Raw genomic sequence first — 13467 nt, forward strand, 5'->3', positions numbered from 1 at the left:
GTCCAAGTTGGACAGCCAAGCTACAGACAACGTGTTGTTAACTGGATCATGTGGCAATTGTTTTGTAAACGACATTCATTTGCAATGTGGGGAAAATTCTAATTGGGTCGACCACAGATACAGGCTGGGCCGTCCCTGACATTCCATGTGTAGTGGAGGTGTGATGTCCTTCCATAGAATACGTGGCTTCTGTTGAGTATAGACCGCTGATTTTGAGGGAGGTGAAACCCTGGAGGCTCTCCTGCTGAATTATTCACCAGATCTTTGTTAAGCAGCTCAACCCAGATCAAAATCCAGCACTGTTACTGCCTCCTGACTGTTCTGCAAAATGGTGATGTTCAGATAGCAATTCACGCTGCAAATATTAGATTCACGTGATTTATCTAGGATGTGGCGACATTCCACATTTCTTTCTCTTCTCATAATTAACCCACTCATCAAGGCATGGAGACAATGTTCGGTACAAAAAAACACACTAAATGTAATTAATTTTCAGAGGAAAGATATGCTCACTGACTGTGGAGTTTGCACGTTCTCCCCGTGTCTGCATGGGTTTCCTCTGCGTGCTCCGGTTTCCTCCCACAGTCTGAAAGATCATATGATTAGCTGCATTGGCTATGCTAAATTCTCCCTCAATGTACCCGAACAGGCGCTGGGGTGTGGCGTCTAGGGAAATTTCACAATAATTTCATTGCAGTGTTAATATAAGCCTACTTATGACACTAATAAATTAACTTTAAACTTAAAAAGGTGCCAGTCACAAGAACATCCGAGCAATGTCAAATTACTCACGCCTATTTATAATCTGGTCATTTTTTTTCCCCCCCAAGAAACTAGAAAATTTGCCTCTTTACAGCCTCAAATTTACATTTATTATGGTGCTCCTCGCCCATTAGCTGCCTTTATCTTTGTGCACTGTAGTTTTCTTCAAAGGCATATGATCGTTCTCTGAGGATTATTCACAAGCAAACATACAAGTAAACACACAAGACAGAAGCTTTGAAATTCAAATTATATTTTTTACGTCAGAAGCAGAAAAGAGTTGAAGCCCTAACCCACCATCTATGTGTAATCAAAAGGAGATGAAAAAAATGTCAGTGTACAATCCATGAAGCATGTTCTGACATTTCAGTTGCAGTAAGAGTAAAGCACACAATACTCAATCCTATTTTATATTCTGCAAGCATATGGCAACTATATTGCAACTGGATGGAAAAAATAGTGTTGCACCAGACTTGCAATATTTTCTCTTTTCTCTTGGAGTCCATGTTGGATTTAATTCCCTGTAAAGCATCAGAATTCCTGTAAATGTCAGAGTGTTAATCTGTTAATAACATTTCCATTCTGACCCCGGTTAGGCCTTTCTCTAAAGCCACTTTGCAAACATGCTCATAACTAATTAGAGAAAGGGGTCCTTTTTTATTGTACATCTGCAATGTGCAGGGAAATTACATTCAAACATCTTTCAGTGCCTCCCTGGAGCCTGGCCTGGTGGGATTTACAAACCAGAGAACTAGCAATCACAGGGAGGCATATTGTCCTTTAAAAACAAAATAATGGAGAGGCCAGACCAGCCCTACATTCTGATCTCACACTTACTGGCAACATGCCCACCAGTGAATCCTTCTGGAAGGCAGCCTCCTAAATTGTCTGCCTCTGAATATGCTATCCAGTGAGGAATGGTGGACAGATTCCTTAGGATGCAAACCCAGAGCTCCACTGCCTACTTCCTACATGTCAGGACTGTGCCATTATTGCCTGTGCCTTACGCCCCTCTGTATTAAATTCTATGTGTCACTTAAATAGGCCAGCAGAATGGACATCCATGCCCTGTTGTAGTTGATTGGCATCATCATTGATGTTGGCCAAACCTACAAGGAAGGTAACAACGAGTCATTGTTTTTATCCTTAAGACATCAGAAAGCCAATTCTTTTTATCCACTTAAACTAATCTTTGGATTCCATGAGCCACAATTTTGTTAACCAATCTTTTCTATGATACTTTGCCAAACATTTCTTTACGGTGGCACAGTGGTCGGCACTGCTGCCTCACAGCGCCAAGGACGTGGATTCTTACAGTGCCAGGGACCCGGGTTCAATTCCGGCATTGTACATTCACCCCATCACTGCATGGGTTTCCTCCGGGTGTTCTGGTTTCCTCCCACACTCCAAAGATGTGCAGGTTACGTGAATTAGCTACGCTAAATTGCCCCTTAAGTGTCCCAGGATGTGTAGGTTAGGGGGATTTGTGGAGTAAATATGTGGGATTACATGGATAGGCTCTGGGTGGGGTTCTCCATCAGACTGTCAGTGCAGATGTGATGGGCTGAATGGCCTAATTCTGCACTGTAGGAATTCTCTGATTCTAGAGCAGATTAGAAGATTATAGCAAGCCCTTAAGCTACTTCCACTTGACTTTGCTTATAAAGCTGGAATGCAAGCCATCCAGACCAGGTGCCTTGCGTACTCGAAGCATAGCCAGCCTTTCCAATTCATCCTGTCTGCCAATTTTCACTCCATCCAATATCTCTACTCATTCCTCTTCCCCAGTTCTCTTCTTCAGTAAACTTGGATGCAAATAGCTCATTAAGTATTCCAGCTTTGCCTTGCGATTCTAAACACCCATCAACATTTGATCTCTAATAGGCCCTACCTTGTCCCTTACTACCTATTCGCTATTTAAATGCCAATGGAGGAGTTTTGGGTTCCTGCTTATGTTAACTGCCACGCCAGTCTCATTTTTCTCTTCACTTCCCCTCTATACTTATTGTATTGGACCTGAGTCTCACATAAAGGTTCAACTGAGATGCATCAGCCACCCTTCTATTTTTGATCTTACAGCTCCTCGAAAAAATAGCTGCCACATTGTCCAAAAAGCTCACAATTTCAAATAACCTGAATGTTAAAGCAAGTAGCCACATAGAATTTCTATACATAACATTGCTACACTTTGTATCGGAGGGATATAATCATAAGTACACAAAACCTTGAAGGGGAAAGCCAAATGTTGAAGATGGAAAATGGTTGGCATGCTGAGGCCATAACCCAACCAATGATGGATTGGTGGATGCAGTCATGAGGATGGGGGGGCTGTGGCACTCCATCACTATGGCTTAGACTCCCCTATGCGATACCCATAGAGCTACAGCTGCGACTGCATCCTATGGGAGGGTATTCCTCTCCACAGCAATGGTGTGGCAGCTGTACCCACCTCCTATGTTGACATTTTGAAGATTCTCCAGTGAGCATCACCACCCTCTCTTTCACCCACCCACATTGTCAATGCTGACCTCTGACACTAGAACTGCTGATGTTTCAGTGCTGCAAAGCCTCCAGATTGTCTGCCATCCCTAACTGAAGAACAATCGCCCCTCTCTGGCCACTAGTTGACCACTTCCTTGAAAATTCCATCGGGCTCCACATGGTTTGGGTCAGCATCTAGAAATGATCCCAACATTGGCGTCCCAATAAAAATTCAGCTCTCTGCACTCCATTCAGCTCTTAAAGTGGCACTGAACACCTTTAGTCTCTCTCCCCACATCCCCACCCAATTCATACTAAAACTCTTTTACCTTTTCAGTGTTAATTCAATTTGGTACATTTCTCCTCTCGTCCAGTTATCTGATACTCTCTTTCCATGCTCTCAGATCTTTCTGGCGCCTCCCCTCAGATTTCACATTTGCATTTTTTGCCTCCTAGCAGCCAACTCAGCGCAACATTGACAGATAGATAGGTACCTGGCAGCATGCTACATTCCATCAACTTTTGAGAGTGGTCCTTGACAGCCAAGTATTTTGTGCTTTATATGCTACAATTCACACTGTCAAACATGAAAGAAAGTCAAAAACAAAGCCAAGTAACAGTCTTATGAAATACAAAGCAGTGGGATGTAAATTATTGCCAACGGTGGGATTGATTCTATGGACTCAATTTTAACTTTGTGTAAGTGGATAGGTTTTGAGTGCATTAAAATTTTCATCACGTAAATGATAAAGATAGAAGTCTAGCTTTATATGCTACCATGTGTTGCTGCCATATAAAAAGTTTATCTATTCGTTACAAGTGGGCTTATATTAACACTGCAATGAAGTTACTGTGAAAATCTCCTAGTCATCACACTCCAGCGCCTGTTTGGGTTACACTGAGGGAGAATTTAGCACTGAACCAGCACATCTTTCAGACTGTAGGAGGAAACTGGAGCACCCAGAGGAAACCCACACGCACACAGGGTGACATGCAGTCTCTGCACAGACAGCGACCCAAGAATTGAACCTGGGTCCCTTGCATTGTGAAGCAGCAGTGCTAACCACTAATTTCACTTATGTCCTTGCAGTACTGCTTATAAGAAGAAATAAGATTTTAGTTGGCGCTTTTATTGCTCAAGAAAATCAGAGGCACTTAGCTGCTGCACCCTATCAGTTATATTTTCACAAAAGGTTCATATAAAGTGAACATAGACAATATTGATCCATATCATATTGGAGGGCTTAGATTGTGATGTTCTTAAATCTACTACACATCCACTGGCGAGCATTTCCAATAATATACGGGCAGTACGCACAAAGTAGTTGTACGCTTATCAAAAGAATCAATTAATTCTGAACTATAATTTTGCAGGTCAGGTTTCACAATGACGATCAGTTTTAAATGATAGGTGTGGGTAGATAGAATTCAAAATACGGCAAATTCTGTTTCTAATTTGAATGGTTTCAAATTAAAATCAATTTCAAATCCTCTTCCGAATAGTCAATTAAATTAATCAGAAAAAAAACATTTCCTTCCAGATAAGCGACTGACCTGAAAGTTATTAAAATAAATGAGTCATTTGAATTTACAGAAAATCAACGTAGAGCAAAAAGCAAATAACGTAGAAACATTCAAATACAATTACTATAAAGGAACCCTAACTGTTAGCACATTTTGTACAAAAAGATATCTGTCGACACATAAATGTCTCAGGCAAAAATGGTTCTGCAATCTTAAAATTGGAAGACCAAAACACAAATACATACAAATGGAAAGGGTTTCAAATTGCCTGCTGAAGTGGAAAAGAAATCCACTCTATTGATTGGAGTGTAAAAGATGTAACCCTAATGCACGGCACTCAAATGATAATATTTCCTATTTCCTAATCAATAGGTAAACATACATTTCTCTTTTGTTAGCAGGGCACAGTCCCACTTGAAAAATGTCCTATTCCTTATTTCTCTGCTTCCTCAAATCTCCACGCACTAAGAAAAGCAAGATTCCCATGATGCCGAATGAAAGACGTTTGCACTGTCGATCAATGCAAAAGCTAAAAAGGTGGACACAAAGCCCTCTCGTATCCAATTTATGCTTCAGAATAACGATAAAAATACTATTCACTGGAATGGTGTGCGTTAATATTGTCAGTTTTGTTTCTAGCCTGAAACATATGGCAGCTTTTTAAAAATGTACATGAAAGGAATTCTGTTATCAAGAACAGTCTGCAAGCTTCGACAGATGAAAAAGTAAGAATGTAATTTATTATTTCTGATTTTTACAAAGAGATTCACATTAGAAAATTAAATTGAATGCAAATGGTCAGCTAAGAGAAAGTTTTGGGTAACCCATTCAATTCTTATATATAAATATATTAATGTGTCAGGAAAATGTATCTTCTCTGGTATTTAGAGAATTTGACATCCAAGTTGTTTTCTTCAAATTGCTAAACCAGAAGCATAACATTTCCATTTTACCTTAAAAAAACATAGCAATCTATTTCAACAGAATGAACCTTTTCTCTTACAATTGTTTATTTTATATCTTCAATAGTATTTTTGTTCAGCCAGGTGGAATACTCCTTTGATTATCAGTATATAAACAACGGCTGACATAAATAATATAAAATAATTTGTCACAATTTTTTTTAAATTGACCACTGCCATTATGTCATATCAGAATCACAAGTGCCTCCATTTTCCGTGTTCAACTGCTGTGATGCATTCAGGCTTCTAGTCTCAATACAGTGGGGCACTATCTTTAGCACAAGTCCACGCTAATCGCATACAGTATCCAGAACTGCCAATACCATTCCACATTTTTAATAAGGCCAAATTTTTTCATGAGGTGCTGCAGTTCTCAAAGAAGGCCATTCGCTTTTGAATAACATTGATTAAAAATATCCTCTCCAAATCTCACTTAATCACCTCATAAATAAGCAACAACCTTCCAAAATCAAAAAGTTTCTGGAATCGGTTTCGTACACAAGCTCTTGCTGCCCTCATATCTTACCTACTAACTCATGAAGCAAATGATATGCTTTCATCGATGTTCAAAAAGATATCTGAACATTTGTGCCATGTACTGTACTTTCATCACTCTGCAGTTAAATTTTTCTGAAATACTGCTACTGCAGAGTTTAGTTCACATTTATAAACTCACTTTTATTGAAAACACAAGGCACTTACTGCAATGGTGACATGGCAATTATGGCATAAAGCTGATTTAAAAAAAAAAATCACAGTGGCTTAACTTTAGGTAGCTCCAATAAAAAGCGCAGTCACTATCAATAGCTTGCTAATTTGTTTCACATAAAAGTCATCTGTGTTGCCACAACTCCGTTCCACCATGCTAACCTGCTCACCTAATCCAGCACATTCTCCCAAAGGGCTATTCAACCCACCACATTACTGACTTAACTCCCTGAAACTATAGAGCTTTTTGTTATGATCAACTTATCATTTTATATAACATGTATGTTTTGTACCTGAAACCATGTTCCAAACCCTAACAGTTGTAAAAGAAAATACTGGTAAATCTTGCTTCTTTAATACCCCATCTTTACTGAAATGACAGTCCCCAGTGTTGGACAATTAGGCCGAATGTTACTGAAGGGAAGTGGGACTTAAGGATGAGAAACTGCTTTTGCATCAAAATTGAACTGAGGATGATATCCTTCAATGAGGGATGATTACCACAGATATACTTGAATAAAACTCTCTTACGTATTTCCAATGCTTCATTACAACGGTCCTTTGACGGGAACACTCTGAATTTGGATCTGTTTTCTGACTACTTAAAAGTGAAACTCTTGTAATTGCTTTGCGCGAATTCAAACTTATTCCAGATTTTAAATTAAAGACTCTGGATTATAATTTTGTTATATTTTCAAAAAGTATTAAAAATATATTATTTGTGTAGTCCTGTGATAGAGAGAAAAGATAAGACCACCTGGAAAATGTATTGGTGCTCTGGTTTGATTTCACAAATGGGAACCCTAGCAACATTACGATTTACTGAACTTTGCACAGATATCTGAAACTTTGCAACACATAGCTGTGTGTTAGATTATAGAACCAATGCCATACTTATTTAATGGTGCCATGCAACTGGAGATGTCTGAGCTTTAATAAAATGTCAAGTCATTGTTATTGCTTTAACTTTAAATGATGAATGCTCGAATGGATTTGCTGTGTATAATTTGAACGTTGCTTTTTTTAAAAAAAACACCACATCCTTAGACTAAACAGTACTCTTTTTACACGTCGTACAATAGTGCAGTATTCCTCCAGTTTATGTTACCATGGCCCAATATCAATGCAGATAGTTAGTGAGATAGTTCTTTGAACCACATAAATAGACTGATATCTTTCTCAGGTAAACAATTGGTGAGGCAGCTGAACACGTTTACTGTTAGAAGTGCGGTTTTCTCTCTATCTGAAGGTGTACGCTAAGACTAACACATACAGTCCACACCTGAAATGGATAGGAAAATACCCTATATGCAACAATTGGATGACAGAATACTGAAATGCAATCAAGTACTTTCAAACTTGTTTATCAAAAACACACAAGGTCAGAATAAAATGTCATGTTAAAGATTCTAAAATATGTGTTTTAGAATATTAGCACAAATGTATCAATCCATTTTAAAACTTTAATTTATGCATTATCTAGCCATCTAGTTAGAATGACCCAAATTTGACAAGGATAGTCAGGCAATTCTTCTTTTTGAAAATCAAAAGGGTGAGATAATCATAAATTAGCCCCACCCTTGTCAGATTACTTTCATCCTTGAATTTTATGCCATCTCTCACCATTATAAACTAATGACTTCTCCCTTTAAACTACTAAATATTCAAAATTGCACTAAATTTCATCCACTTTGTTCTGGACAAAATGCCCTTCATTGATGGCTAATGGGTCAAAACTATTGCTGCGAATTCCATCAGGAACCACAATCTATTTCAATGCTCTAAAAGTTGAATAAAAAGAGTGGATGGAGCGAGCTGTTTGAGGAACACATACCATTAGTGGGAGCTGAGCTGGCGGCTGGTGTGGGAGGGACTGGTCTTGGTCTTGGCTTGGGAGTTGGGGTCACAATTCGAACCGGTCCAACAAACTCAACATAGGTCCCAGGGAAGTCCCCCTTGTCTTTGTTTCTCTCGTTGACACCATTTAGCCATCCCTTGGGACTCTTCTCATCCCCCTCTTGGTAATTCGCCGTCAGCAGCACCGACTTGCTCACAGTCAGAAGGTCACCCGGCAATAAGTTGATATCTTCTTCCCTCTCCTTCTTGTACTCGAACAGAGCTCGGTACTGAAAACCCTCGGTGCACATTGCTCTTCAATCGCAGGGATTTAATTCTGATTTGAAAAGTAAGAAAAAGGCGAAGGGGGCGGATTAGAAGATGGGAACCTGGTACCCTGGAATCTCTTCCCTGGAACTCCAAGGTCAACCTCAAAAGCTTGTTAGTTTCTCAGGTAGTGTGAAATCGCCACTTGCTACAACCTCCATCCTACTCACTGCGACGGTGCTCCGGCCAAGTTGTTGGGCACTGCTCAACTTCCCAACGTCTGTTGGCTGCTTATTGGCTTTTCATCCCCTTTTACTGATTTTTTTTTCCAGACAGTCAATCCCGAATCAAGCAGAATCCATCCGGACGTCCCGCGTTCAAGTCCTTTCTGTGCTCCAAACACACTGTATGGAGAGAAAGGGGAGGGAAAGTAGGGTTATTAAACAGGTCTAAGGCAACCAGACCACTTGACCCTCGCCCACTATATGCACATTATTTGCTAAGCCATTAGGGGTGTTTGTACGGAAGTCTTTGAAACACACTGACAGTATTTTGGGGGATAGGAAGGTCTATCTGAGAATTCAACCAATATCACCCCGTCCCACGGCAATTCTCTCCAAGAACACACACCCGCCTTCTCAACCCATTCAGACCCGGGGAGACTATGCAAGCACCTAGCCCACAATGTCACTGGACATTCAGATGTCAAGAAGAGAAAGTTCAGTTAAAAACATCAAGAAAAAACCTGAGTGCAAACAGCACGTCAAAAAAATCAATTAATAAAAATATATACCAGACGTCTACAGTGTACAACATTGAAGAACAAAAATACCTCTGAATGCTAGGCGATTTCCCGGTCTGATGTCCACGCCTGGTGGTGAGGACTCAGGGAGCTGGTCTCCCCACACTGCGTGCTGAAGGTGACGCCTGCCGCCCCCTCATTATCATGGGCTTTGATTGCAGTTGTTTTATTTTAGATACATGTTTGGAGAATCTGGCTGTCTGCAGTCCGGACTGTACATCGCAGTCACTTTCCCCCAGCCTGATTCTCAGTATTTATAGCGTGACGTGTCTAACCACACCTCCCGCCTGTGATAAATTGCAAGTGAAAGTCGGTCATTGCACTGCAGAATGTGGGCAGAGGCGCGGGTGCGTCCTGTGAAAAGGAGCCGCATCTACTTCACTTGCTGGGTTCGAACCGCAACGTGTTGCATTGAAGCATGGGACTGCGGGGAACTTTTGGCATATTGGGTGGGGGGTGGGGTAAGAGAATGGTGTGCAGTGAACCTTAACTGAATTGATTGATTTATTGTTGTCACATGGATCAGTATGCAGTGTAAAGTATTGTTTCTTGCATGCTTAAACAGATAAAGCACACAATTCATTGAGTACATGGGGAGAAGGCAAGGAGGAGGTGGAGAATATACAGCAGGAGTTTCCAGCCACTCTGGCCCCAAGACTGGAAAATCCTACCCAAGATCAATGGATATGTGCATGGTCCTGTACCAACCGTCACGATTCCTGTGGCAGGTGGGACAGCAAAATTCTGCACGTGGCGTTGCAATTACCAATAAAGTGTAGAGAAAGATCATAATGTGTTATAGGTCCATTCAAAAGCCTGATGGCAGCAGGGAAGAAGCTGTTCTTGAATTGATTGATACATGACTCATCTTTTTCTCAATGGAAGAAGTGGAAGAGATAATGTCCGGGGTGCATGGTGTCCTTGATTACGCTGGCTGCTTTCCTGAGGCAGTGGGAAGTGTAGACAGAGTCAATGGATGGAAGGCTGACTTGCGTTCACAACCCTTTGTATTTTCTTGCATTCCTGGTCAGGGCAGGGACCAGACCTAGTGAGAACAAAGTGTTTTCCTTTTTGTAGAAAGGTTTTCTTTTTGATAAAGTGTTTTAGTAATATGAATAAAATCTGCCAACTAAGGATGCTGAGTAAATGTCTCGATATCTAGTTACCCACTGTCATTGACATTTCACATGCTCTGCCCACACTTCCACTAACCCCTCCATTCCTTTGTGTTATCCCACATTATCTTTGAGGCATAACTTACTAGAACAAAGCATTCAGAAGGCTGGAGGCATCATCCTCTCCACATACTCAATATCCTGAGGCTTCTCCAATACCCTCCTCCACCATTGTCTCAGATCAAATCAGATTGTTCGCAACCTTTTCAGCCTATTTATGCCAAGGTGCTCTTCCAATCCTGTACCCTCTCCATCACCATGATTGCCCCTACTTCCAACTTTGTAACACCACCAGTCTCTGCCCTTACCTCAATCCACCTGCCATTGAAAGCCTCATGCACGTTTCTTCCAATTCCAAACTCCAGACTGTTCTCCTGGCTAGCCTCCCAGTCTCTAACCTTCAGAAATTTCAGCTCATCCAAAAGTGTGGTGTGCTTATGATAGGAACACTGAGATTGATATCTTGAACATAATATTCATCATGGCCTCTATCTGAATGCTTAACACTCTCTGTGTAACTCCTCATTGAGCAATACTCTGGGGCTTATCACCCTCTGTTGAGAAGAGATTAAAGTCCACATTTGGCTAGCCCAACAATCTTGCATCAAGCAGTACAGGCCAATTCAGCATTTACACCATCAGCTTTCTAAAAGGTCATGCACAAGCTGGTGAGTAATCAATCCATTTTCTCTTACCAAATCATCACAGCAGAAACCAGATAGTAAAGTCATGAACTAACAATTGTTAATTATCCTCCATGATCACAACACCATTTAAAATTAAACTTTGAGCAAATTATCTGATAGAATTACCTAGCGGAATGAATATCAGAGGTTGCAAAGGTAATCCAGTTGTGTCATGGTAATTCGACATTGCTAATTATAATTTGATGGTTAAGATAGATAGGTTTGATAGTTCAGATAGATAGGTTTCATGGTTAAGATAGATATCAGAGATTTATTTAAAAAAAGCTTCTAGGAGTAATTTATGATTAAACCCAATTGGTAGCAGTCAGATTAGATCACTAGGTTATTGGATAGATTAAAAGATATATGCATTTCAGAGTGGATAAATGCTGAGGTTTTACCCTCACACTCAAAGTGACCATCAGGACACCCTGTGATCCAATGAATTGTATGCCAGGACATTGTGTAAGGTATCACCACCAGTGTTTAATGTTAATAGATAAGCCAGTTGCTTTCTTTTTAATAGTGTAAAGCTCCTGCTAGTTTTTTTTCCATCCACAAAAAAGTTTATCTATGACGATGGCTTGTAGCCAGAAAAAACAAAATATTTATTTAAGCAATTATTTATCCAAACTGATAGGATTTTACTACATAATAACTTCAGGCTTAGGACAGAGAATGCTTCCAAAATGCATTAAGGACGTGTCATAATTTGAACATAGAACATAGAACACCACAGCACAAACAGGCCCTTCGGCCCACGAGTTGCGCCGATCACATCAACACCTATCTATAACCCCCAATCCCATAAAACCCCATATACTCATCCAGAAGTCTTTTAAAAGACCCCAGCGAGTTCGCCTCCACCACCACTGACGGCAGCCGATTCCATTCACTCACCACCCTCTGAGTGAAAAACTTACCCTTAATTTGGAGAAAGAATAGAAATAATTAAATGAATATTAAGAGTTTATATTGCATAAATAAGTTCGAGAATATTGTGTGTGAGATGTGTGTTGTTGTCCTGTCTTGAGTTTGCATTCCATGCAGAATGAATACAAATATATAAAGTTGTACTCCTCAAGCAGAAAGTTGCACAACTTGAGAATCAACAGATCGCACTCCTCAACATTCATCCTAAAGGTCTTTAGGAGTAGAGAAGTTGCAAAAGGGACTCGCTCAGCAACCATTAGCAAACAGAGCAGGAAGTACCAGAAAGGGGGTGATTTTTGCATTGAATTTGTTCACTGGATATACCTGTTTAGGTAGCAGTTATGAACATAATAGGGGACAAAAGGGGGAGGGGATGACCATGAGAGACTAATCAGCACTGCAAAGCAAGTGATTACCCTAGGGGAAACATTGCAGGTATTAAGAAGAGGTAACTGGTAATTACAGGGAATTCTATAATCAAAAGCTGGATAGTTTGTTTCTGGATATGATTCAGAATCCTGAATGTTATATTGATTTTGAGATCACAAGATTCAGGCCAGCAAGAAGCAAGCATAAAAAATTTTGGAATGATAGGTCAGGCAGCCAAAAGTTGTAGTTTATGTGAGAGCCAGTGACATAGATTGGAGTAAATTTGGGGTATTGCAAAGAAATTTCATACAGTTAAGACCTAGGCTAAGGAACAGAAACTCCAGGGTAGATGTCCACAGAACCATAGAAAATTACAGCTCAGAAACAGGCCTTTTGGCCCTTCTTGTCTGTGCTGAACCATTTATTGCCTAGTCCCATTGACCTGCACTTGAACCATATCCCTCCACACCCCTCTCATCCATGAACCCCTCCAAGTTTTTCTTAAATATTGAAAGTGACCCCACATTTACCGCTTTATCCGGCAGCTCATTCCACATTTCCACCACTCTCTGTGTGAAGAAGCCCCTCCTAATATTCCCTTTAAACTTTTCTCCTTTCACCCTTAACCCATGCCCTCTGGTTTTTTTCTCCCCTAGCCTCAGTGGAAAAAGCCTGCTTGCATTCACTCTATCTATACCCATCAAAATCTTATACACCTCTATCAAATCTCCCCTTATTCTTTTATGCTCCAGGGAATAAAGTCCTAACCTATTCAGCCTCCCTCTGTAACTCAGCTTCTCAAGTCCCGGCAACACCCTTGTGAACCTTCTCTGCAGTCTTTCAACCTTATTTACATCCTTCCTGTAACTAGGTGACCAAAACGGTACACAATACTCTAAATTTGGCCTCACCAATGCCTTATACAACCTTACCATAACAGTCCAACTTTTATACTCGATACT

The 13467-nt window shown here is 40.4% G+C and overlaps 1 protein-coding gene across 1 annotated transcript in view; it reads right to left on the reverse strand.

Annotated features, from left to right (window-relative positions):
- Nucleotides 1–9571, reverse strand: part of pik3r3b (phosphoinositide-3-kinase, regulatory subunit 3b (gamma)) — a 527353-nt gene extending 517782 nt beyond the window's left edge. Inside the window, exons 1-2 of the mRNA XM_080195434.1 lie at nt 9373–9571; nt 8272–8944 (exon numbers count right to left, since the gene is read on the reverse strand). Of these exons, the coding sequence (XP_080051560.1) occupies nt 8272–8584 (313 nt within the window). The 5' untranslated portion in view covers nt 8585–8944; nt 9373–9571. The remainder of the gene's footprint in view (nt 1–8271; nt 8945–9372) is intronic.
- Between the last annotated feature and the right edge of the window lie 3896 nt (nt 9572–13467).

This window comes from Carcharhinus amblyrhynchos, chromosome 9, assembly GCF_965287045.1.
Source record: "Carcharhinus amblyrhynchos chromosome 9, sCarAmb.v2.hapA, whole genome shotgun sequence".
NCBI lineage: Eukaryota > Metazoa > Chordata > Chondrichthyes > Carcharhiniformes > Carcharhinidae > Carcharhinus > Carcharhinus amblyrhynchos.